The sequence below is a fragment of the Oryzias latipes genome, chromosome 15 (assembly GCF_053564925.1).
Source record: "Oryzias latipes strain Hd-rR chromosome 15, Olatipes_Hd-rR_3.1".
Classification (NCBI taxonomy): Eukaryota; Metazoa; Chordata; class Actinopteri; order Beloniformes; family Adrianichthyidae; genus Oryzias; species Oryzias latipes.
The window spans coordinates 24,660,021-24,687,444 of record NC_136251.1 but is presented as its reverse complement, the minus strand read 5'-3'; the positions used below and the strand labels follow the sequence as shown (position 1 = coordinate 24,687,444).

The window sequence follows — 27,424 nt, the reverse complement described above, 5'->3', positions numbered from 1 at the left end:
GTGGCCATGTTGTAAAGGATTCGAAGCTTCATTTCCATGTGGTCTCCATTGTCTTCTCACTGTGGTTTGAGGATGATTGTTCATGCACATCATGACTTAAGTTTTTTTACTTTCAAAGCTGGAGACAAAAGACTGATGCCGACATGAGATAAATGCAGTCAAATACAGTTTTGCCAAATATCTAAAAAGGCTTGAGTGTTACAAGCCAGAGTCATTATTTTGCATTATGCCATGGTCTGGGTGACTATGTTGCACTTAATTTTAAATTGTTTGTTTTCTGTCTTTCTCACCTTAATGCTTGATATATAGTGTGAGTGTGTTTATAAATGATTTTATTATTAAACAATTAATGAAAGAAACCATTTATTTTTTTATACAGATTTAATGATCCGAGTGAATGGTGGATATTTCTTTTGTTATCAGCAATCTAGGAAACTAATGTTGGACTTTTTTTTAAGCAACCTTGGTTCATCATCTGGTCAAAAAAAAGCAGTCAGGGGTGAACTTTGTTTCTGAAGTGATGCTTTGTATCACTTCACATGACATTTTCCATACTGTCCTCCGCTGCAGCACAGCAGAGTCGGTGCAGGCTCAGTAGCCGTTACCATGGTAACAGGTTGCACCGCATATTAAATAGTCTTCTTCTTGTGAAAACATTTTAAATCTAAAAAATAACCAGATTAAAGTACTAATAATGTATTTAATAGTTGATTTATTTTGTTTATGCTATGGTATAAGTGGATGGACTTTGCGGAAATAACTGATCACATCTCTGCATCGTTCATGATTTTATGGTAATGGACAATTCTTCAGCTAAGTTTGGACGCTAAAGCAGACATTTGAGATAAATTTAGTTTTTTCTTCAAATCTGTACATCTACCTTAGTCTATGTGTCAATCCTTTTCTTTGGGGAATAATGCAGTATAATTGTTTGTACAAACACCAGAGTCTTCTCTAGACTCTCTGCTCAAAAAGATGAAACATTAGTTGTATGGTTAACTTAACTAACTAATGCTGCACTTCACCAGTAGAATGTGTTGAAATGAAAACAAAGGATGAAAATAGTTTATGGTAAAATGCAGAAATTGAAATGTGAGCCTAAGGCCATCCAACTCTGCATCCAAAATACTCCATGAGAGGATGTTCTGACAGACAGGATCAACATATTTTGGGCTGAGCTGTCATCCCAAATCTGTCATTCAGGGTGGGGAAGCAAACCTATTTCTAAGTTAAGTTTGCATACGCCATTCACTCAAACTGAAAGGTTCACTGTAAGTCCACTTCCCTCTGAATCGAATGACATTCATATCTGTCTGTTTAGTCTCAGATGAAGATGAAGTCTGCAGGCGTCGTGGATGGAGGCTTGTTCACAGAAAGCTATTGTAACATCTGCAATGCCCAGCTCATCTCTGAGTCCCAGCGTACTGCTCACTATGAGGTGAGTCCATCTCTGCTCTGTTTTGAAAGTGTTTCTATGTAAAATAAAAATTAAAAAAATCCTTCAGTGGCTTTTATTGCAAAGTTGAAAGCTTTTGCAGGGAAATTCCTGCTGCAAACCAGACATTTCACAACAACCTTTTTTGCACCAATTTGTGCTGGTGTTGTTTGAAACCGTGCTCATCCATTATACATAGATCCAATGCAGCATGGTAATGCAAGTTACTTTCATGTAAACATACACCCCCCAACACACACACTCACTTTGTTGTAATGCAGTCTACCTTTCAGCTGACGCTCTAAGAGAATTATAATAGATGACCATGACATAATCAGCTCCTAAATGGTTGTGAATCAGAATACCTGTTTGTTTTTGCAGAAGCTTGTGTCTGTCTGCCTACCTACCTCTTTTGAGTGTATATACTCTCATTAAAAACACAACTGGGATCACAAAACAGTAATTAAGACTAACTAAGGACAAGGGCCTTATCTGGAGAGACAGAGGAAACTCCAACCACAGTATGTGAGAGTGTGCATTCCTTTAATTACCACTTTCACTTAACAGTAATCTATTTCTTTGTCCTCCCTAACGTCTGACAGAAGTGCACAGACATTAGCTGGGATGCATTAATGTGCAGAGGCACTTTTCAGTTGATCCATAAATAAAGGAAATATCGGTTGAGGGCAAGAAGCATCTTCAATCTGCTATAAGAGGTGAAATTCAGTGACTTAGGTGTCAGAGTGTCCGGGAATTTGTCGGTTTGACTCCACTGTCAGGTCATACTCTAAAAATGGGACCCAGGGCTGCTCTGCTTGGCAGCACCAGCAGTCTGATCCAGGGGTTAAACCAGTAAATGGTTCTCCAGCAGTTATGACGGCAGCTCATGGCGCCCTCAGGGCTCTGCAAGTTAAAGGTGGAGAACAAATTTTGCAGACTCAGGTGTGTGACAACTACTGGCCCTTAAACTTTAGGCAATAAAACCAGTCGAAGTCACAACTTTGCATTTAATTCAGTGCCTTTAGCACTGTATACGGTTTCAGTCTGAAAATGTGCATCTAGTACCACCAGAAAATGAGAAAATGTGTTTTAGTTTGAAAGGGTTTAGTGTTTTGAATGTTGGAACTTTCCATTTCTTTCCAGCCTGATTAAAGCTTTAATCTGTCTTTTGATTATCATTAATATGCCACTTCTTTAATCCTTGACAGTACCACCATCTTGAACTCATATTTGAGCTTTTGCTCTGTCAGACGGTTCATTTGTTTTAGCTACATATTCACTCTCTAAAATATATAAAAATCACAAACACATTTTTAGAAAGTTCTCCTCCAGAGGACGAAATGATTGAGTATGTGAGGGTTTCTGTTCTTATTCCCTTTTTTTTTGCTATTCCACTGTTAGCAAACGCAGACTGAAAGAGTGTTTACTTGCAGAAATGGAGCATTACCGGTACTTTTTACTGATCTTGTGCAATCCTAGTTTAATCTTTCATTGGGGATTGTATACCACAGGTTTGACGTCCCTATTGGGATTCGGGGTAAAATGTTTAAACATTTTCTTCAGATGAGTCTTTCTTATGTGATAATAAGGTAACCCTGTCCTCCAGAGGTATTTTGTGGATTATTTATATCTAATTTTAAAAATCCACACTTGCAGCTCTGGGACTGTGCAATGCCTTTTCTGCAGGGTTGTAAATACAAGTACTATTGTTCTTTAGGCAGCATGTCAAAATTGTTTGTTAGTTGTGAGAAAATATGCACATTTTTCCATTCATGCAGAAATAGGTAATCTAAACATTTACAGCCATAACTGCTTATTTAATCAATTTCGATACCAGTTTTGTCCTAAGACCAGTCATCGAGGTTGCTGGAGCCTGGCTCAGTTATTCTAGGGTGAGCCTCCAACTTCATTGTCCAAGTGGACAGTGACAATAAAAGCATATCTTTCTGCTGTGATGGGACCATTGCTACAGAAAATAAAAAATGTGTTATGAAATATATATCTATACATTGTTTAAAGTTCAAACCGGTAATCAATGTGATGTATAATTATAGGTTCTTGATTTTTATTTAACTTATCCTATTTTTTGTTTATCCTGTTTTGAGAATAAATTCAATTATGATGTGTTTTATTACATCAAATTAAATGTATGGATAAATGTTTTCAACTGAGAGAACAAGTACCTCCCAAGCTTTTAGTATGGAAAACTATTAAAAATGTAAAAAGAGTGTAAAAGGGCTAATAGAACCACTCCAAACCCTGCTTCTGCCCTTTTTTACGAAATGTATCTGGGTTAACAAGATCACAAGTTTGAATGTCCTCTTCTCTGTGTTTTAGCACACACATAGCCCTATAAAGTGGCTGGCATGTTTATATAGTTTCATTCCTCCCTGTTTGCCTCCTCCGACTTGACTTGTCACTTGGAAAAACAGAGAAAGAAAAGACAGGGATACACAGACAGTCCATTAGAGTAGGTTTGGAGGAGGGTGAGCCAGGAGGGTCAGTGCAAGGTAAGCATGGTGAGTCAAGATCCTGTTTTCAGCCCATACCAGAGCCATCAAAGGCATGACCATTTATACACCTACAAACACAAGCGGTCTCTTATACACTCCAAAACACACACACACATATAACCACTGGCAGAAAGCATTAACTGCGGTCCGGCAAGTGAAGGAGTCAAGCAAGGTTGAAGAGGGATTTTTCTCCTGGGGGCGAAGCAACCAATGCAGGCAGTGAAGCAGCAGGAGCACTTTGGTCAAACGTTAATATTCACTTTTTCAAACCTATATTTCTATTTACACTTGGAAGTATATTTCCATGTACATATCTCATTTTTCAATTCTTTGTCATCAAATCCATGTCTTATTGGTCTATGTTTAGGTTAATTTTAACCAAGAACAATGTCTCAGTTTTTACAAGAAGTTTGGACAATTATTAAAATGATATAAATAGAAGAAATCTAGGACAAAGGATGGTGATGAAATTAAACTTTTGAAACAAGGAACTTTTTTAAATAAAAGCATTTTTTTTTCATCGTTTACTGGCTATTGTGTGTGTGTGTGTGTGGTTCTGCATTTAAGTGACAGCTAGCAGTTTCAAGGAAAATTCTCTGATCTTTCAAATAAAACTTGTCCATATTCCCACATACTAAATGCTAAATGCTTTGCTACTTTGCTTGAAGACCCAAAGCAATTTACTATCCCATTCGCCGCCACCACACACATTCACACACTGATGGTGGCTCTGCTGCCGAACACTGGCACTAACCTGTTACCACCAGGAGGAATCTGGGGTTTAGAGTCTAGCACAAGGACACTTTAGGTGGGCAAGGCGGGAACTGAACCTGTGATCTTCCGATGAGAGGTCGACCAATTCTTCACCATGGCTTTCCTAATATTATAGATTTTTTTATTTTTAATCCAATGCTATATAACCCAGAAAGACCTTCTAAATAGTGTTATTCCATGAAAATATGTTGAATTTTCAACAAATATGTCCAAAAACTACCAAACTTATCCTATTTTAACCATATTCTGAAATGTCTAGGACTGAACTTTAGTACAACCACCACTTTGTCAACTCCACTTCTCAATCAAATCATGGCATCAAAAAGCTGAGGCTGGCCCAGGACATTAGACACCTATCCGGGGGCAAATGTTCTGATAACCTTATAAGCATTAAAAAAAAGATAAAACCACAGAGGAAGCTGCCAAGGTAGAGTAGCAGCCTCCGATTTTGTTCGTACTTGTCTCGCATAAGAAAACAGAATTCAATTTCCTGCCTGAGTTTCTTTCTGTTTCTCTCTTTTAGAGTAAAAAACATGCCAACAAGGTACGTCTGTTCTACATGCTGCATCCTGAAGATGGAGGACCGCCTTCGAAGAGACTGAGACCAGATAACCCAGTATGCTCGCACTCATGTGTGTCTGGTTCCCACAAACACCACCTGTCTTTTCTCCTATTCACAGATCATTTCAATTTCTCTGTGTTGCAGTTTAGTGATCAGCCATGTTAAGTTACAAAAGCAATTCATTTTTTAACCATAATTTTGGTCAAACCTTGCAAAGCTTGTCCACTCCCTGCCCTAATCATTACAAAAATGTCCATTCTATAGACTTTCTCATTTAAATAATAATTAGCTGTGTGTCTGAGAAGATTTAGTGGACCAGCGTTTTTGCCAAATAGCTCCTAAGCACTGCATGCCAGTGCTAAGGAGGTCACTCCTTTACAAAAGCTTGTTTCTGTTTGCATGAATTAGCTGCAGGAATACCAATGTGTCTTGGGCCATTTTTAGGTTATGCAAATGAAGCTAATGCTGACGTTGCAATTGCATTTGTTGTGTACTGTTGGACTTCAGGCTTAACAGGTACTTTGCCACAGCTACGATGTGTTTGTGTGTGAAAGTGTGCTGTATGGTGAATTCCAAAGAGAGCTTTGCTGTTTTTAATACGAGCCCCATTTATCTGGTTAGTGACACTCTTCATGAAATGCAAATGTGCACAGGGGGATATATACAGTGTGCAGAGCCCTCTTTGGGGAAACACATAAAGCATACATGAGAGAGGAAAGAAAATAAAAAGGGACCAATGACAAAAAAATAAGACCGAAAAATAAACGCCGATAAAAATGTATGAATATTTTTCCATTTTACCCCTCAGTGACTTGTGTCTCGCATCAAATCAATTATTTTTTTCTGACAGTATTTGAGACTTTCAGTGACTCTGAATTAAAGCAGCATCATTACTTCTGCCGAGAAGCAGTTCGGGAAAAAAACGCAAAAGTTTTATTTTTATTTAAAAGTAGAAAAACTGACGTTTTTCCCTCTAAACATGAGAGATAAATAAAAATGTTCCTTGATATGACACAGAGTACGTTTTAAAGCATTTTAAAGCGAAGTTCAACTGTTTTGACTTTCTTTGTCCAAGCAAAATGATACAAATATTTATTATTATTATTGTTGTAAGAGATCTATTCAGAATGTGAAATAGTTTAAGACATGATGTCAAGAAAAGCAAAAGAACAACAATGTGCTTTTTGAGACAGACTATGTTGAAAGCGATTATCAGTCTTTTACATTTTTTTACAAACCCTATTAACAATTGTACTTTTGTCTTTGCCTATATTTTTCCACAGAATTGATATAGAACGGAATTAATTGTTTTTTATTTAGATTATGTATTATACATAACTAGAATAGAAAAAATTGAAAGGTTTTACCATAAAAGGACAAAGGATATGCAAAAATGACTAACAAATGCACAAAATAAAAAAATATTAAATTAAAAAAGACAAAATATAAAGGTGAGAAATACAAAGTGATTTAATGTTCCTCCTTTCCCAAAGTTTTTTAAACTAAGAGAATAATGCTCATTCATGAGCATTATTCTGAATTCCTATAAATAATTTTCACACACCCAAAGGGATTTAAAATCGAAGTCTTTTTCAGGACCTGCATTGAGATCAGCTTTAATTGGCCACTATTTGACAACCTAAGATGCATTTATGATAAAGCAGGCGGGCAGCTTTCAGGATAAAGAACAGTAAATACAGCATTTGTTAAACATTAAGTTGAACAATGCTTTTGCAAATTAGAGTACCTTGAAAAATAAATAAACACAGCAAAAACTTGGAAATGCAACAGATTTTCAGTGAAATCATTTTGCATTAAGATATAGCATCACACATAGTGTAGAAATACATACACCTGGGTCTCAATCTGACTCCCTAAGTGAATAAGACATGACTCAGCCCATCCCAGCCGCCACCTCATACAGGACACTGAATGCACATAAACAGATTATGCACACACAGTCACACAAACGCACTGCTCTCATCTGGCATACTGTAATGAAATGTGGGTGCCACTGTGAGCAATTTGTTTGCAGCCTTTCAAGCAGAGTCACAACATTGGAAATAAGATGGGGCTGGAAACTGTTGTGAAAGGAGGATATATGGAGTTTAGAATAAACTTTCTTCTTTGATCTCTCTGTTCCTCCCATGGGAGATTTCACACATAGCTTTGCGGCACTGTGTCTCACTGTTTTTTTTTTCGTTTTTTTTTCTTTCCACACGTCTGTTTTCGTACCATGGAAATGCTCCAGTCCAGTGGGAATGACTGAAAAGATTTCCTTTCGCTGAGGAAAAGAAATGCCAAGTTAAAATTCTATGCCCTGTGGTTTTTGTGTGTAGGTGAAAGTGTTTGTCACAGCAAACAGGGAGAAAAAGTAGGTCATAAAGGTGCTCCCAGATGAAAGCGGAGAGACTCATTGCATTTTTTTTCTCTCCATTATCTGTCTGGAATTTTTTCTCTGCACAACCCAAGCGGGAAAGAAATACATATTTTTGTTTACTTTTTATTCTCCTTTTGATTATTCGTTTGAACTGTTGACCCTTTCAATTAAGAGCATCTTCAAACTTAGAATGAGAACAACTGTTTCCCTCCGCTCTCTGGGCACGCTCAGCGATGTTTCCCACATCGCCTCAACACAGAGCCATGGGAAAAGAAAGGATGAACTGAAAACAAATATAGCATGAAAGTAGATATAACTACTAATCTATTGATAGGTGCGTGATCAGAACAAAGTCCACCAAACTCCAAATATTCAACCATTTAAGCTCAAATGTTGGGCAGAAGATAAGCAGGCATACATCCATATTGGGTACATGCAAACAAACACAGACACAGTAATTAGACTGCATGGAAGTCAGTCTTACCAGTAGTGACAGTTAGAAACAAAATAAGGACAGAGAAAAGGCGTGAAAGGAAAAATCAAACCGAAAGAAACAGCGAGGTAGATAAGTTTCAGCAGCGACAGATGAAGAAAAACAGTTTGTCAGAGACGGTGTTTACTGTTCAAAAAGGTTCAGCGGAGTGGCAGCTGTATTGAGCTGGCAATTATTCACATGTTTGTCACCCACACATACTTAAGATTATCTCAAACTTTCCTTGAGCTGTCATTAAATCAGTCATGCTTTTGGTAGAGTCTTCTTTGTGGGTAAACTTAAATCCTTTAGAAATAACAAAAATAACCTTTAATTATCTTTCTGTAAATGCAATTAGCTTGACTTTTTCACAAACAAATCACAACATGTACAGCTAAAATTCTCCATAGCTCTTTATTACATTTTTATAATGATTGAACTAACCAAGAAAAAATTTGGGTAGATGGTAAATACTTGTATAGCGCTTGTCTACATTCATTGAAGGCCCAATGCTCTTTACAGACACAGTACCATTCACCCAAGAGCACACACACATTCACACACTTATGTCTAACACTGGCACCAACCTATAACCAACAGGAGCAATGTGGGGTTCAGTGTTTTGCCCAAGGACACTTTGACCATTGACTTTATGACTGGACTTGCATTCTAAACAGGAAGCACCCGCTATCCCCATGAAGCCAAAACCCCATAGACTTTTATTGAGAAATGAGCAGCTGTTACTCAGTTATTATATTTATTAGAATAACCTTTCCTGCTCTACAACATTTTCTTAACATGTTCTTGCCAATCCTATTTTTTTATGATAATTTTTTCTGTAGTGAAGTTATTCAAGTAAGAAACTGGACAAAAAGATGCCTCAATAAAAGTATGTGGGCTTGCATTGAAAGTTTAAAACTTTTGATTGGCAGATTTAACCCTTGTGCTATCCTAGGCACTTTAACATTGGGAGTCGGGTCATGTAGACCCACTAGACAGTGCGCTGAACCTTTTTTCTTCAATGATTTGTGATCTTCACTGGTGTCCATGGATTACATGAAATCTTTCCACCTTTATCCACCTTTGTCATGGTAGGGAGAACACATCAATGTAAGGGTGGGGTCATCTAAGATAGCATAAGGGTTACTGTAGCCCACTTTCAGTTGGAAGGGGTGTGGACTTCCAACAAGCTCACCCCTGCGTGATTTCTTAAAGTGGTTGCCCTAGAAATTTTGACTGAAACTGACTCTGACCAATTGCTGTTTACTGATGTTGATTGGATCCAACATGGCGGCGTCTGCATCGCTAAAAAAGTGAATTGAAATCTTACTCTAGCTGGAAGTAAGACATTTTCTGGTCCAATTCTCATGTACAGTTGAAAACTTTGACACATTGACAGGCAAGGCAGGAATCGAACATACAATCTTCTGATCTTAGATTGACCCCTCTGCCTCTGCACCATTGTCGCTGGACATTTTGCACACAATTCTGTATAAAATAGTTTTTACCAATTTGTACAAAATAGTGTTTAAAGTCATGTCTTTTTCTGTCTAAAAAAAGCTTCAGAGGATTCCTCTGACTAGAACGAGCAACACAAACAATACATTGTACGTATTTAGAGGTTTCCACCACCTCTCATCATGGCTGTCACTTGGCTACTTCCAGCTGATTTCACTTTTCCGGCCCCTTTTTCAACCCATTTTCAAAAGAAAAACCCAGTAGAGGTTCATCTCTGTTGACTGCCTCTGTTACCTTAAGTGTGTTTTGACAAGTGAAATCCCTGTACATTGCCAGAATGATTTTTTTCAGGTTCTCTGTCCTCAAAATAGACCTAAAAAGAAAAGATTTGGAAATAGAACACCAGTATTTGTGGAACCTAAGCCTTCTGCAGCATGTATTTGGAATCAAATGTTTTCTGTACATCATTTTGTGCAAGTGGTAGTGTGATATTTTAGTAGAATTACAGAATGTAAACTTCAAAATAAAGATTTTGAAAATTGACTTCAGCAAGCCACTTTATCTCCCTCATGAATCTAAAATGTATGTGTTTTTATTCTTTACATACAAGTATCCCAAATATCTTGGAATAGACACTACTGTTTAGTTTCAAGAGCTAATGCTTGGTGTTTGAATAAAGTCCTGACTACGTCAGAAAAAAGTCAGGCACCGGGTGACAGAGGGGGAGGTGTGGCACGCTTCATAACAAACCTTTAACATGATCACAGCAGGGACAGACACGCGGAGGGAAAAGAGGCGAAGCGGGAGATGGCAAGGAGGGGAGGGGGTGGCAAAGGCCTGCCAATACAGATAAATATTTCATCCCACAACACTCAGAGTCAGTGAGACTGGTGCCCAGAGGGGGAGGGAGGAAGCAGGAAGGGAAGGAGGGAGTAAAAGAGTAAAAGGCTGAGATTGAAGGCAAGGCGGAAAGATGAGAAACAAGGGAGGCGGTGAGGGAAAAGGGGGGGGGGGGGGGGCTGAAAGACAAAGCTGCGCCTGGAAGGTAAAGGTGTCCTCAAGTCACATGTTCACTCTCCATGATACTAACCAGTGTTGACACAACACACACTCACTCGTCCCCTGATGAACAGCATGCCCCCATGCACTCACATGTAGAGTTTAAGATACTTTTTCTTTCATTGTCCTTTTGATTTAAGTCTTTGTACTGAAAAGGCTAGCTATAGAAAATTATAAATTATCTGAATGATTACCATTTTGACCCTTTTTTGCACATCTAATCATGCATTAGTATAAACTTTTGATGTGATGTTTATGTCAACGAAACAATAAAGCTCTCTAGAAAGCAGACAGACAGGAACTCTATTGCCTTTTTGTCAGGTCATTTTAGATCTTGGATAGAAAATTTAACATAACCTTTTAACATTGAAGATATCGCCAGCGACCCCTAAATAACACACTTTTTGACATTTCCTGATCCTACACCGGGCATGTGATGTGTGTTCAAGATTGGGCTAAAAGTGCATTCTTAAACGCGTTTTTGGCATGTGGTGTTCACATTGGACTCTCATTACTTGATACTAGCGCGTGTACCTGCAGTTGGTAGAGGCTTGGGGCCAAATGCTAAAGTGGTGCGAAAGGGTTTTTCTTTCATAGCTCAAATCTGACACATGAAAAACTTGGTGTCATATAATTCTGGACGGGCACAAAGGACAATTATTGATGCCTTCTCCATGATCAGTGTTCAATGTTGGCACTTCTGTGAAGTAAAAGGGACACCATCCAAATGTCACCACCAAATCCAAGTCCCTGATTGGTCAAAGTTCAACTGGCTTAACTTTCAACATACGTTCAATGGCCCATTGTTTTGTAAGTAGAGTCCAGAAACGGTCTTAAAACCTACTTAGCGACACGTTAATGCATGATTTTTTTAACCTTGAAGCTCAAAATGTGCATTTATGCGCAACTACACACAACTTCTAATTGAAAGTGGTCGCTTCAACATTTGTTGCAGAGGCTGGTGTGAATGTTGCATAACTCTTCGACTGTTTAGATGACTAAAATGAATCAGCGGATTCTGACACGGAATAAAAGTTGCTTTGAACCGGCATATTACTGAAGAAAAGTGTTGCATAATGACACAAAACCACTTTTCTCCATGAATAGAATCAGCTGATTTACGTTGATTCCCTAAATGATAAATGGTTCATACTTATATAGCGCTTTACCACCTTTTCAGAAGGCTCAAGGCGCTTTACAGTCACATTACCATTCACCCATGCACACACACATTCACACACTGATGGCGGCTCCGCTGCCTCACACTGGCACCAACCCATAACCATCAGGAGTTTAGTGTCCTGCCTAAGGACACTTTGACACATGGGTGGCCAGGAAAGTAATCAAACCGGTGATCTTCTGCGTTAGCTCTTCACTACTGTAATGTGTAACAAGACTACTTTTCTCTGCTTCAGAATCCACTATAATTATGTGAATTGCATCAACGGTTGAAGAGTTATGAAATTCAAAAAAACATTAACACAGAAGCTAAAGCTTCTGTAACAAAGGGTTAAAAATCCAATTTTACTGTAAAAATCAATTTACTGTGACTTTTTTGCATTTAGGTTGCATGCTCAAACTAGAATATAAGTGCTTCTGTTTTTAGTAAATTACATTAACACTTGGTCATTTAGAAGGTGTTCTTTCAAAGCAGCTTAATAGGAAAGTAAATCAATCATGGGTCAAGAAAACAGTCACACTTAAAATTTTAAGCTAAAACAAAGTTACTGAAGTCCAAGCAAAGGTTTGCAATAAGAAATTCATGGTAAAGATGTGCAAAGATCAGTAGGAGTCAAGAAAGTTGAGTAAGTTGAATTGGTAAGGTTGGAAGAGGGGTGCCTTTCACTGATGCTTTAGGACATAGAGCCTTATATCATCTCAGTTAATTCCTTCTTTAGAAAAAATTAGAGACTGCGTTTTTTTCTACTGGGAATGGCAGCAGTAGTAACTTGGTAGAGGTGCAAAAACATGAGCCAGCAAATGAATTAGCCAAAGGAATTTGCATATTTCAAACAGAATAGATCCCAACAGTGAGCCTTTGGGTCCCTCTGATTAGAGTGTATGAGATCAGGAAGTTTTCCTTTACCATAATACTTTAAAACAGTGAGCAGAGGGGCGAGATGCAGAAAACGTCTGCTGCAGAAAACTATTTAGTTTTAACTAGAACTGTAGGGAGCATAGGATGTGGACGCACACACAAAATGTGGGTTATGGGATTAACTAGGCACTGTTTTTGTGCCTTTGTGTTTAAAAGCACATTAAGAAGTTTTGCTCGGTTTCTGGGGTACATTGGTATATCTAATATTTATCTTTAAATTGATCTGTCCTGTCGCATTTGAAAATAAAGGGATTTCAGGTTTCTTTTTTTCTGAAATCATGTGTTTGGACCGGACGTGTGAATTTATGGCTATAAGTGTGTGTTTGCACATCTGTGTCAGTCAGGCGGTTGGTCTTATGTTTGTATTCCCTCTCTCCCACGGGGGAGCAACTCCCCCTCATCATTAGTAATGAAGCAGCAGTGGTGAAAGGGCCAAGCCACAAACTGAGCCCAGAGAGACAGATGAATATTTGATCATTCATCCCTTTGCCATTGCATGTGTTTGTGTGTTTGTGTGTCTGTGGGAGAACAAAAAAGTCCAAAACTCTGGGCTAAATGTATATTTTGCCACTTGCAATTCTCTCTGAATATCTTGTCTTTCTCAATTCCACCTTTACTTTTTTTTGTTCACCATACATTTTTTAACTTCCACTTTCCTTTTTCACCTTGCTTACCCTTTCATTTCTTGACATTTATCTTTTTCTTCACTCCCCCTCCCCTCTTTCCACTCTGCAGGACTGTGCTGAAACAGAGGTAGACAGAAACAAGTGCTGTACGTTGTGTAACATGTTCTTTACCTCTGCGATTGTGGCGCAGTCACACTACCAGGGCAAAACCCATGCCAAAAGAGTCCGTCTGGTGCTGGGAGAGCCGCCTAATCTAACCACAGCCACAGCCAACCCTACAAACACAGGTATCTTCAACACTTCATCAGCTATTTTAATTCCTACTCACCACTGAGCATTGGTACACTTATCTTGTATCACTTGATGTACACGCTTGTAGATATGTAGAATATCCATGACAACATCATGCATTTTGAAACACAACTTTGCGACTTTCAATCTGTTGTGGTTTTTGGTTGTGCCTTTAATTAATTGTTTCACTATCTACTGATCACATCCCCTTTCTCAAGTTTCAGAGATAATTGCTTTAAAAGAATGTAGCTTTTGACAGTTCCCTAGGTGACAGAATGACACCAGATGACTAAATAGCAGAAAACAGTAACATCAGATGAGCAGTTGCATCAAAAGAACACACGTTGTACATGTTACTACTGTGTGCTCGCACACTAAACTAAGTTTAACAAAGAAACTAGTTACTCCAAGCAACAAAAACATTGGTTTTAGAAACATTTTCTCAAATAAACAAAACTGTAGTATATTTTTAGCCTATGGTTCTTTAAAAAAAATAAACTGCAAGTTTACAACAGTTTTGCTTTAAAACTTGCTCAAAATAGAGATTAAGACATTATTGAATGTTCCACACACAACCCTTAAGCATTTTTACCAGCAATACTTGAGAATTCTTAACAATACCTTTCATTGGAAGACAGAAGTTTTATTTTGGTTTTCCATGTATTTTCTGTTTGCTAGCATTTCATTGAAATATGCTATTCCTGAAGGTCAGTAAAGGCCACGAGTGAGTTTATTTAGAAAAAGAAAGGTTCCAGGATTGTTCATGTTTTCAATAAGTTTTGTTTCTTTAAGTTTCTTCTTTTTCCATGTGTGTCAGTGGTGCCTAAAGCTCCTGCAGTATAAAATTCAATTTTGAAATGCTGAAATAGTCTGAAAGTTGTCCAGTTTCATCAAGGTCTCTGCTCAGGTCAGTCTTCTCACAATTACCTGACCTGGAACTATCCATCTTCTGTTCCCCTGTAGTCCTGTGCAGGGTCATAGGACTGTAGAAGCCTATCCCTGCTACTTCAGAGCAAAGGCAGAAACACCCTGGACAGTTCACTACTCCATAACGAATCCAGTAGTAGGATAGTCACATTTCAACCCTCGCTTTTACCTAATGTGACTGTCTGTGTTTCAACCCAGAGCCATCAGTAATGAGAATGTTAAACAGGTTGGTCATCTGAGATAGTCTGACCTCTATCCAAACACATGGACTTCATCCAAACACACACTCTAGCTTTGATTTATTTTTAGTTCAAAGCATTTGGTGTTTGAAAGCTTAAGGCGGGAGTTAGCCAAAACTTTCTGCCTGTGAGTAAGGGGCAGAAAAGTCTCTGAACTGTGCATTTACTTTAAAACCATATAGTCAAATGAAAGAGAGGCAGTCTGGTGCTTTTTAACCATTCTCTGACTGATTTTAGGTCAAGTTCATGACTGCTTAAGAGAAGCTTTTTTTTAAATCTGTGCGAGTGGGTTATCTTCAAGGGAACTTTACATAATGTGATTCAAGTTGAATAAAAAGGGGAAATTTCCATAACCGTGCAATGAAATGGGATGCATTTATCAAACCTTAAGAGACTTCTATGAAAATTTGCTCTGCCGTGAAAAACTGTCACTCCTGTACTGCTGCTGTTTTGGAGTTTCTGTGGTCTAATGACGGAAGGACCTGGAGAAAAAGGTACAAGAGAACAAAAGCAATGGAGAGAGGAAAAGTAACCTGGAATAGAAGAAGTGGATTTCAAGAGAGATTAAAGTCAAAGTTACTTGTTGCGAACACTCAAGAGTTGAGCTCTCCACAGAAGATGAAACCAAGCTGACAGGCTTGGGTGCACATTGGCACAGAGGCACACACGTGCAAGATGACGGATGCTGCCGTTTGCATCCATGGACACGTTGACACAATGAGAGAGCGAGGACCACGGATGTTGAAGAAACCATTTTTGAGGTGGTGAGCAAAGACCTTTTGTTTCTTCCCCGGAGCACTTCCCATCCCCCTAACATACTACTAACAACTTCCTTCTCCAAACACACATACACACACCCACACACAGTCATGCACAATCCCCATGACCCACTCCGTGAAAAACACTTACTTCTGCTTCAATGTACAGAGATCCCAGTCAGAGGAGGATAAGTATGGTGGCCCTGAAGTGCAAATCACACCAACAAATCATTCGACACAAAAACATTTTAGAGATAACAACGACAATCACTAAAAAGAACTGAAAAAAACAATACTACATTTTAGATTCCATTCCAATTACATTTTGGTAAAAAAAACAAAATAGGAAAACAAAAGCCATTTATAGAGATCAAAATGAAATGTTAAAAAAGGAACAAAAAAAGAAACCTTTTGGAAAAATGGTTACTCAGCCCTTGCTTTTTTTACATAGCCAATAATCAGATAAACACAAAACAAATCTGATCATCATAGTGTTCTTGGGTTTGATGCTTTCAGACAAAGTACATTTATGAAAACACAAACATGATTTGTGATGGTATGAACAAGAGGGGCTGAGGGCAGGGGTGCCCAAATCCAGGCCTCGAGGGCCGGTTTCCTACATATTTTCTAACCAACGTGCCACTGAAGCTCCTTATTGGCTAAACACACCTGATCCAGGTAATCAACAGCAAATGAGGCAGGGTTTCTGGAAAACTAGCAGGAGGCCGGCCATCAGGGCCTGGATTTGGACACCTCTGGGCTAAAGTTAAGTCTACTTAGGGCTACCTATAAACAGTTCTGGAGCAGGTTATTAGAATAATCGTGAATTTTGGCATTTTGGCATTGAATATAGCTTAAGATCCCCTCTTTCAGAAAAGTGCATTATCCATGAGAAAATCCAAGATTATATCCTTTATGTAATATACATATACTAGTATGTTGTCACCTAAAAAGTCCATATTGTTAAGACTGGGGCAATTTAATACTGAACAGACATTTTCGTAACAACTGAGGGAATAGCCACCATCTTTACAAGTGGTCACCATTTTGCATTCATCCAAATTCGGTCCGTGTACCACAAAATGCACAATTTGTCTGAAATATCAAGTTTATCTGCTCTGCTACAGAGTTAACTCATGTACAACTGACTCCAGCAACAACAAACTTCCACTCATCATTAGTTGTTAGTCATCTGAAGGCTGTTCTAAGACAACAAAGTCTCTCAAACAAGCCAAAAAGAACATGGATTTGCTTTCAGTAAAAATGTCAAAACTTGCAGCATTGCATCACAGTTGGAATGACTCTACAAACATTGACACATAGTGGATGGTGAATCGGCACATTTGGACGCGCCATCTGGCATCAAACTCTTTCTCTCACAGTCTGTGGACCTAACTGCCCCCAAGGATGATTCCTTTGCTACACGTACTGTACCTTACACACATGCAAACAGCCTGTCCAGAGATTTCAATCACGCTCACACAAACGCATGCACAGACATTTCTACCAAGACTGAAATAAAACATTCATTCCATCACCCTTACTCCCACATGAACGCACAGACACTCATGCACTCCCTCGCACGTGCACAGCCATCATCTGCGAGAGCCGCAACAGCGTCCTGTGGACATGTCAGTGCCCGTAAGCTATTAATGGGCAATCACCATGGTAACCAGTGTCATGTCGTGTGCAGCAGGTCACCTGGAAGTCTGCCATTTCCCTTTTCCTTCATTCCCTCAGTGGAGCAAGAAAATGAGGTAGGCTAAAAAAAATGTTTACAAAAAAAGGGAGAAGCTTCAGCCATACACAAGATGTGGGCAAAAAGCCAGCACTTGCAGACTGGACCCTGGAGTACAAATGGCCTTTTTCCAACCTTCATCTAATTTCCACAGATACAGCCTACAGCAATCTATTTGCTAACAGCTTTGAAGAGTACAACTGAAAACTAGAGCTGGTGAATGTCTAAACGTACAAGTGGGTGTTCAAGTGTTTTAGATGTCATTCGACTATGAGAACATGACTATCAAAAATACTCATCATTTTCAAGGTCATGTATTATATGAACACATTTTTATTTTATGTTTTTCAGGTTTTAGACCTCTCGTTATACTTGAATTGGAATTTTTATTCGCCCTTGCTTTCATTGCTTTTTCCTTTTTGAATTCTCCTGCCTGTTCTCTTTCTCTTCCAGATTCTTCTCCGACTACCCCATTGCCCACAGATCCTGCTGCATGCCCCCCTGCGCCCCCTGCTCTCCCCTGGCCCACAGCAGTAGGCAGTGGAAACGGTGGTAGAGAAGCTGGGAAGTATTGCTGCCTTTGTGGAGCCTGGTTCAACAACCCTTTGATGGCCCAGCAGCACTACGAGGGCAAAAAACATCGCAGGAACGCAGCCAGAGCACGCCTCCTGGAGCAGCTAGCAGGCAGTCTGGATGCCACAGAGAGCACAGGTCAGCATCTTGAGCCAGTGCCCAGAACGCTGACAAATGAAGGGCAGCGAGGCTGTTAGGACTTTGGTGGCGGGAACTTTATTAGAAGGGCGACTGAGTGCAGCATGAAGAGGCAGTCTGGCTGACAAATTGTGTCTTTTGTTAGTTTGCATTTTACCACTTTCTCACTAGTATGACTTTTATTTCATAAAACTAACCCCAGTTTTTATCATAACAATAAAGTGATTTTAGAATTATTGGGTAGAAAGTGGGTAGTGGGTAGAAACATATTTTTAGGCTTGAATAACTAAAATCATATTACCGTATATATCTTATTCATGCTTTTTCTGCAAAGCCAAAGCCAGCCAATCCATGGGCAGATCCATCTCTCCCACATAATTTGAATATCTTATATTATAGTTGTTAATTATTTACATAATTAGGTGATCAAATATCCATTTTTCTAAACAAAACGGCAATTAACAAATTCATATGAAAAATGTGTCATAAAATGCAGAGTATCACACACTATCTTAAGAAATGGGTTAGGAATTGAATATTATTAGAGCTACTTGATTTATTTGTCTGTTTTGTATTTCAGAACTCCAAAACCTGAATTGTAAGTTTGAAGTATAAAAAGATTAAGTCTTTTGATGTGTTATTTTACATATCTTTTAATCCTCCTCTCCAATTAGGATTCATTATTTAGCCATTTCAGTTCTCTGGGAATCACCAGTAATCATCCATTAACTTAAGTAGAAATTTCTTTAAACATAATTAGCAGTGAAACATATTCTAGCAATTATTTTTTGCTTCAGTCTAACCTTTAAGGCTAGTTTTTTTAGGGTCACAGTCTGCTCATTGTACAGCTTTTCACACTTGCTACTGTTAGCATTGTAACTGGGGAAAAGTGTCATGTGACTTGTCTTGGCATGGTACATCATAATTAACCGTTAATCAACTGCATAGTAAAAAGGCAGACTACACATTAAGACACAGGAATCCCACACAAAATGAGATGGGAAGGGGTCTGACAGGAAGAAATTATGTATTTCTGCTCACCAACAGTCCTAAAATTAAACACTGACATGATGTTAAGGCTTCATTTCCAACGTCTTCCTCACCCCCTGCATTTATCTCTGTATCCCACACAAACACGTCTGTGGACAAACATAGCAGTACGATGACACGATTTTTGCGCTCACACACATTTCTGCCTGAGGGTTATTCCAATAAAGAGTATTTGTCCCAGAAACTGCTTTTCATTTTTCTGAATCCTGCAGCAAAATCAGCATATGCAGGGTGCACCGACAGGTTTGACACACATGCTGCAGACATTGCACAGGCCTTTCCAAGGTCATTCAACTTTTCTGAAAACTGAAGCCATGCCGTTTGCTATGTGCTCCAGATGCCATGACAGAAGTCGTCTTCCCAAGAAGCCAATGATATTAAAAACATGAGTCATGTTGCCGCCTACAGAGGCACACATGCTTTAAGTGGTGTCAGGTTAGATAGCGTCCTCCATGTGCATGATGTGACCCAAATTGTTTTCTTTTTTTGGTTTCTAGTTTTGATCCAAAACATTCTTTTGCTTGAAATTACATGGGAAAATAATTAAGAAAAAAAGAGATTTTCTCGCCTTTAATCTTCATGCATTTGGTTGCTGCTGCAAAAAAGGTTGCATGCCTTCCTTTGAAATGCAGCATCCAAGCTTTTTAAGTGATCAAACAACCGTTTTTTAAAGCTGTTTTAGTCAGGAACACTTTGTTCCTCACAATGCAGCTTTACTGACAGCTGATGTTTGTTCTTCAGTCAGACACATTTCCAATGAAGCAAAATTCTCACGTCTGATTGGCTTTTATCACCACTCTAGGTGTGAAGTTACAGGTGCGCTGAGTGTAATCTCAGAGGGAGAGGCGGCTGCTAGGCTGACGCAAGATGCGGGTTAATCTCAGCCCAGCACACATTCATCTCTCAGCATTCGTCCTGTTTTCTGCTCTCTGGGACTGTTTCTGTTTGCAGTCTGTTTATCTTTTACCTACCCACTTCTTACTGCTTTCCGCCTCTTTACTGCTCGTCAATGATTACTTTGTGTGAAAATATGCAAGTGTGCCGCAGGGGGCTCCGATCTGTCATCACATCTCTGTCATCCTCATTAGCTTCCACGAGGTAAAAGGGAATTATTTACAGCCATCTCTCTAAGATCTGGCTACACAACCTCATCCTCATGTTTCTGCCTTCCTAACACCATTGACCTTCCCTTTTATTGGTGTTACTCCTTCCTAAACCCACCTACAAGGAAACACTAAACCATCATAGCATTTGGACACTATCTCTTTGTCCTGGGACTTTGAACTGCAAGCAATAGGGACATAGGAGACTGTCATAATTTTCCATGCCTATGTGCCAGATAAAACCCCTTGGATTTGGATTACATAGGAGGAGGATAGAGTTGAAACAGCCATGTGCACAGGTGAAGGATGGGTCCAGATGATGTGGCTGAGTCTTTTCATAAATCACAATAGGGTAGAAACCCTCCAGACAGGCCTGACGCTTTGTCTGTCCTCCCCGGAGACTCCATAGAGAATTAAAGGCAGTGAGATAAGCCTTTAGGTTGGGAGCGTATTTGTCTGTGTCTGTGTGTGTGCTCATGAGGACTCCAGAGAGGGTGACGTAGTGGAGCAGTGAGAAAATTGTGTGTAATTGATGAGTTTGCTGGAGTCAGGAAGGAGACGACCCCTTTCCTTGGAGACGGCAATAACTGTACTACAGATACATATAAAACCTGTAAAAACGCGATTACCATATTTTGTAGAGTATAAGTCACAGTTCAGGTCAGGTCAGGACTCTGTGCAGGCCAGTCAAGTTAATCCACACCAGACTCTATCATCCATGTCTTTGTGCACTGATACACAGCCATGTTGGAAGAGGATGGGGCTCGCTCCAAACTGTTCCCACAAGGCTGGGAGTATGAAATTGTCCAAATGTTTTGGTATCCTGAATCATTCAGAGTCCCTTTCACTGGAACAAAGCCCCAATTTGCAAAAAGTCGGCAACCTCTTTGCACTATGGGCTTTAGCATCCACTGAGCCTTCTCCGTCAGTTTGTGGACTACCTCTTCATGGCTGAGTTGCTATTGTTCCCAAACTCTTCCATTTCGTTATGATAGAGCTGGAAGATGACTGTGGAATATTCAGGAGTGAGGAAATTTCACCAATGGATTTGTTGCACAGGTGGCATCCTATGACAGTTCCACATTGGATTTCACTGAGCTTCCGAGAGCGGCCCATTCTTTTACAGGTGTTTGTGAAAACAGTTTGTATGCCTGAGTACTGTATTTTATACACATGTGGCCAGGCCAAGTGATTAAGACACCTGGTTTTGATCATTTGGATGAGTGAGCAAATACTTTTGGTAATATAGTGTAAGTTGTTCCTGAGTATAAGTCCTAGTTCAACAAATAAATACAACTTTGATCTTTGAAAAAATTAAAAGCAGGTGCAAAAACGTTTGACTGTAGACAAATTTAGTGCATAAACTGCATTAGCATTTCTTGTCGTCACTTAAGTGTCACTGATGTGCATCATGACTTGAGCTTCAAAGAGTGCCTGGAGAAAGAAGTCAGGAGCCTGTTGCTTCTGAACTTTAGGGCATGTGGAGCTGCAGCTGCTCTCTGACAGCATGTGGTTCAGGTGGCTTGTTAAACTGCTCAGTGTCAGAGGATCTTTCTGCTGGGGGTTGCGTCAGCTTATCTGACACAGTTTTGAGAGGCGGCCTAGTCAATTTTTGCATAATTGAATAGAGCATTAGGCAACCCAGATAAGCCAACTTAATTCTCATGTCATCCCAAAAACAGTCACTATGTTGTGTAGTTGTGCAAAGGCTGGTTAATTACAATTCAATTCAATTATATATATATTGCTCAATATTACTACAATAGTCGTCTCAATGGGCTTTATACCAGTAATTGTATAATAAACATGAAATCATAAAGAGCATAAAGTCATAGAATTCAATAGGTATTGGCTACACTAAACTAAACAGACTAATCTAAACTGGACATCCCTGCCCTTAGACCCTCCTATTCAGTAAGGAGAAACTTCTGAAAAAATAAACGGATTCCGGAAAAAAAGTTTAAAATTACAGACGTTGTTGTTAGTTGCTCACTGATCTGCAGCATTTGGTCCAAACTAATAGGCTTGTTTTCGAAGAGGTGTTTGGAATATTGGTATCATCTGTCAGTCTTTGTACTCGGTTGTTGTGTCCCTTGACTGCACTTTCTCCACCTGCTCTCCATCCTCATTTCCACACCAGCTTCGGCTCTTCACCATTATCACCACAGTACTTAGTCTCACCACTTCTCTTCACACTGTCAAATTCTTGCTAATTTTGGTCTGTATTCCGTCTTTGATCCTTATCTAGTTCAGCATCATTGCAGCATTAGTGGTTTTAAATCACTTCTTTAATCTGATGCCTCTAGTCTGTTAGTCTCATTTCATGAGCTGTGACACCTTTATTTTCTGGCGTGATCTGTATAACATACTAACAACACCTAGAATCAAATTACTGAAATGCTGTGCGCCTCAGATTAAGCCTAATCATTTTCTGCATTGTTACATCATAAATTCGGAAGATTATTGGTGTAAAGGAATTCATCAAGAATAAAAACAGTAATAATGTGATGACCAATACTTTCTGTTTAAAACTTTTTATAAAACTCAAAACTTGTGATAGACAGACAACACTAATGAAGCTCTGAAGGTCTGGATGCACCAGACACAACCAGGCAGTTGACTCATTACTCCAACCTAGGAGCAGTGCCAATTTAGTCCAACAAAGAACAGTAACATCTTCTGACCAATTTAAGCCAAAAGGCAAGACTGAAACTCTCGTGTTTTAATCAAATTTTTAAAATAAAATATTAAGAAACTCTATAATTCAATGATGTTTCTGTAAAAAGGCCTGGATCATCATTACAATAACAGGACAAGTTTGAGGTTAATAGTTGCAGACACAGATATTATTGTGGGGATTTTTGAGGGAACGTTAATTCCATTTAGACAAGATTTAGTTGCAGAAAATTATAATTTGAAACCTAGTGAAATACACACTATTTGACTATGAGGTCTAAAGTATTTTCTTGCGTAAAAGATGGAAGCAACAAATTAGTAAATTGAGCAAAGGAAGACAGTCTGACCTCTAAATACTTACAAATGAATGAAATTATTTAAGAAATTGTGTTTTTAGAATTTTCCCCATGTACTTTTGGAGCTAAATAGTAGAAAATAAGTGTAGAAGCGGTTCATTAAACCTCAAGCAACAAGATATAAACACTGTTACTTTTAGTTATTACTCGGTTGTTTATATTACATTTTTTTCCATGGGGTTTAAATATTTTTCCTTTTGATACGTAAAGCTTTGTTTTCACTGGCTTCTGGTGGGAATGCAGGCTTTAAATAATTTCATAGTTAAGCATACAATTTTTATACGTAAAAAAAATAACCTAAAATGAAAAAGCTATCGGGACAACCCAGAACAGGTTTGCATGGATGGTTTCTGGAAGCCTTTTAAACATATGGTCTTTCCAATTACTATCAAATTAGCCCGTTATTATAATTGTAGAGTTTTCTGTTGAAACTCTGCTAGGATATAGTGCGACTCACTGAGAGCTCAGCCCTTTTCTGCTGTGATATGTGTGATACATTCCCACGAGATGTTCTGTCAAGTCTTTGAAGTTTGTAGGTTTTGATCACATCTCAAGGGGTTACTATTTGAATCCGGAACATTTTTAGTCTAGCAGAATGCCAGAGATGGTATACCACAGCGTGAAGGCTAAAGGGGAGTAAAAGGCTCACAAACCGAAATCTTGACCATATGACCAATCAAGGAGAATGACCTGGATTATAATAAAAAAAGATTGGAAAATCAGATCTAACTGGCTAGTTTCTTATACAATTAATATGCAAAAACAATGTTTTATGAATATATATATATATATATATATATATATATATATATATATATATATATATATATATATATATATATATATATATATATATTAGGCTGGGAATCACTGGTACCTTACGATACGATGCGATTTGCAATACATTACTCACGATAACGATACTATCACGAAAGGCGAAATCGTAATATTCAAAATATATCGCCTAACAACTCACGATATAGCAAACTTTAAGAAAGAACAACTTGAAAAACTATGTTTTTTGGAAAAAAGAATTTTAAAAAATTAAAAAATTACAATAAACAACTTGTGTCCTATTTGGTGTTATGAATAACAGACTTTTGTGTAACATTGCTGAAATCAGCAATACTCTGACTTTGACCAACGATAACAGTTTTCGTTTGGAAATATCTGTAAAATTCGGTGTAAACAATAGTGAACATGGACAGCAGTGCTAATATTTAGTACAAAATTGCTGTAAACAGGATAAACAAAGAATTCAGTTAGTCAAGTAGCTGCCAGGCACATTGTTCTTAACATTGGAAAAACAAAGCCATAGCTATCGCATTATTTAAAAAACAAAAGCTGTAAATCAGATATTAATTCTGTGAACAAAATATAGTGTCTTTGTTAAAAATATATGACACCATTTAGTGCAAATGTGGTGTGAACAAATGTAAAATTCTCCCAGAAAAAAAAAAAAAATCAAGTAGCTAGGCAGTTTCCCTTAAGTCATTTAAGACATAATCTCTCTCTCTCTCTCTCTCTCTCTCTCTCTCTCTCTCTCTCTCTCTCTCTCTCTCTCTCTCTCTCTCTCTCTCTCTCTCTCTCTCTCTCTCTCTCTCTCTCTCTCTCTCTCTCTCTCTCTCTCTCTCTATTTAAAATAATAATATAAAAATAATATTAAAATAATATAATTTTTTCTAATTAAATCGTGGATTTTCTTGTGAGTAACGTGAAAGACGGGATCCAAAATATGCATCCAAGCTAAGTTTGGTGCTTCTACCACAAAATGCATGATAACTGTAATAACCTGCTCCACTATATAGGCAGAATTTCACTAACGGAGCTTACAAGTAGCTTCTTCTTCTGTTCCTTTCGGCTTTCCCTTCAGGGATCACCACAGCAAATCAGTTTCTCCATCCTGTGTCTCCTGCATCCTCCATTCTAACACCAGCTACTTCATCCATAAACCTCCTCTTCAGTCTTCCTCTTGACCTCTTACCTGGCATCCCTAGATTCAGCATCCTTCTACCAATATATTTACACTCTCTCTTCTGGAAATGTCTGAACCAGTCTGGCCTCTCTTACTTTATCTCCAAAACCTCTAACGTGCTCTCCCTCTGATGTACTCATTCCTGAAACAGAGCTTCCAAGCAACACAGGCCTAAAATATCCTGCTCCAGAAAGTGACACTAATTTTGAGTTAAGGCAAAAGGTTTGATTTAAAATAAATCAGATGCTAAAACTGGAGGGGTATGTTAGATTTTCATGCACAGACGCTCCTCAAACAAGCATACTTTTTTCAGTTTTGTGAGCACAAAATGTAGCTCATTACGTTTTTTGACAAGCATTTAGGAGTCTCCAAACAACCAGTGCCAGCAATGGCAGAAAGCTCTGTAAATTAAGCAACAGCCACCAATGGCTCCACACCCACTGCCTTAGCCCATTTCACCCCCTCTTTCTCTCATCCTGGCATACCATCTTGTGTAATTAACAAGGCTTAAAACTCCCTCTCACATGCTATTCATGCTTACAAAAAAAAGAAAAAAAAACGTCCCTTCCCAAATCTGAACTGTGCTGCCACACACTTTTGCATGCATGTAATTAACATGGATTAGAGCACTGCATGCTCTAATGCCAGAACGAAAAGCTCTCCATATTTGCTCATGTGTGAGATTTAAGCTGGATGTGGGTATGTGTGTTAGGGAGTGGGTTTGGGGGGCACGGCCTTGTGTGGGGCGCCGACACAAACTTAAGCACATTGTGCATCAGTGATGCCAAGACAGGAAAGTCACAGTGAAAGCAAATAAGCTGCGTTTTTGTGTGCACATAAATGCACATGCAACCTTCTTATTGATGAGACAAAATTTGAGGAAACTACAATCACCATAGAATTACAGTTAACCAAAATGAATAAAAAAGTGTCACAAACTAATAGCTTAAGTAATTATGAAGACTAATCAGCCGAAGGTTACCTTCGTTTTAGGTAAAATCTCTTTACATATGCAGCACATTAACTCTTAAACTATGATTTTGTTCATTGCTGGCTGCCTAGCCAGACATTTTTAATTTATATCTTTTGCAAATGTCTGCTTGTCGTTAATACCCCTCAACCACAGACAGAGTGACTCTTGGGGCAACACAGAGTAGATATGTCACATTATGCAGCTCTAGCCAACTCAAAATAACCTTCCCTCTTTCTTTTCGAACAGTATAACAACTTCATTTCTTCACCAATTACCGGCACAGCAGGTCAAAAGGTGACAGAATACACTGACCACTCATAAATCTCAAGCACGGTTGTGACAGCAGGGAAAAGGGCACTCACACAGAAGCAGTTCACCCATGTTCCCTGAAAGCAGACGTTGAAGCATGGCACACTGGAATTGTTCCTTAAAAAAAAAAAAAAGCTTTAACAAGTTTTGCAGAAATGGCCTCAACTTTGAGGTTCTGATTTTTTTTTTGCACAACCTAGATTTGTCAAAGCTGCTCATCTTTGATTTGCGTAAAGCCCTGCAGTGACTCCTCTGCAGAGCGCAAAATGTTCAAAAACTAAAATAGCACCACATTCTACCTCTGACCAATTGTATCACATCGCTTATCACTATGAACTCATCAACCACTGGGAGCACTTCCTCCGCTTCCTTTGCCCTCACAAAAGAAAGACGCTGTTAAAGCTGGCACAGCAATCACACCAGCAACTCATTATCCATCTCTCTTTTGTTTTTTTTAACCGCTCTACATACACCTTATTTTTCTCTGGTTATTTCCCTTTCTCAATTGCTCTACTTGATCCTCACTTCCTCACCTCTAAAGCGCTTCGTGCATTCTTTCAGAATCTCCGAGCTCATCTGTCTATTTTTGGGTGTGCATGGCAACCACCTGCTAACCCTCTAATTAGTTAACATCTGTGTCGGAGCCACACCATCGCAAGCCCGGATTCACCCCCACAATAGAGTTCAGCTTTTACACGCAGCCATTCTCGAAGCACACAACCGACTGCACTGTTCTTTTGCTGCTCCCAGTGTCCTAGTTCCTCTGCTGAAGCCAGCTAAAGTTTGAGATATAAAAGAGCACATACACACACATTTGAGCACTAGAAGCACAAAAGCAGTCATTTAGGAATCTGAAGCTATAACTGGATTTTCTGCTAATGATTAGCCAAATCAAATCTCTTTCCAGATGCACTCTAATTAGGAAAATTACCTTGCATTTC

At 38.8% G+C, this 27,424-nt stretch overlaps 1 protein-coding gene across 3 annotated transcripts in view; it reads left to right on the top strand.

The window, feature by feature from the left end:
• zgc:171482 (zinc finger protein) overlaps positions 1-27,424 on the top strand; it is a 64,656-nt gene that overhangs the window by 21,434 nt on the left and 15,798 nt on the right. For 2 of the 3 annotated variants that reach the window (XM_023963348.2, XM_023963349.2), the window contains exons 2-5: positions 1,322-1,438; positions 5,246-5,338; positions 13,487-13,664; positions 17,784-18,041. In XM_023963348.2, coding sequence (XP_023819116.1) covers positions 1,328-1,438; positions 5,246-5,338; positions 13,487-13,664; positions 17,784-18,041 — 640 coding nt within the window. In that variant the 5' untranslated portion in view covers positions 1,322-1,327. The remainder of the gene's footprint in view (positions 1-1,321; positions 1,439-5,245; positions 5,339-13,486; positions 13,665-17,783; positions 18,042-27,424) is intronic. The other variant, XM_023963350.2, reaches the window with a different exon arrangement.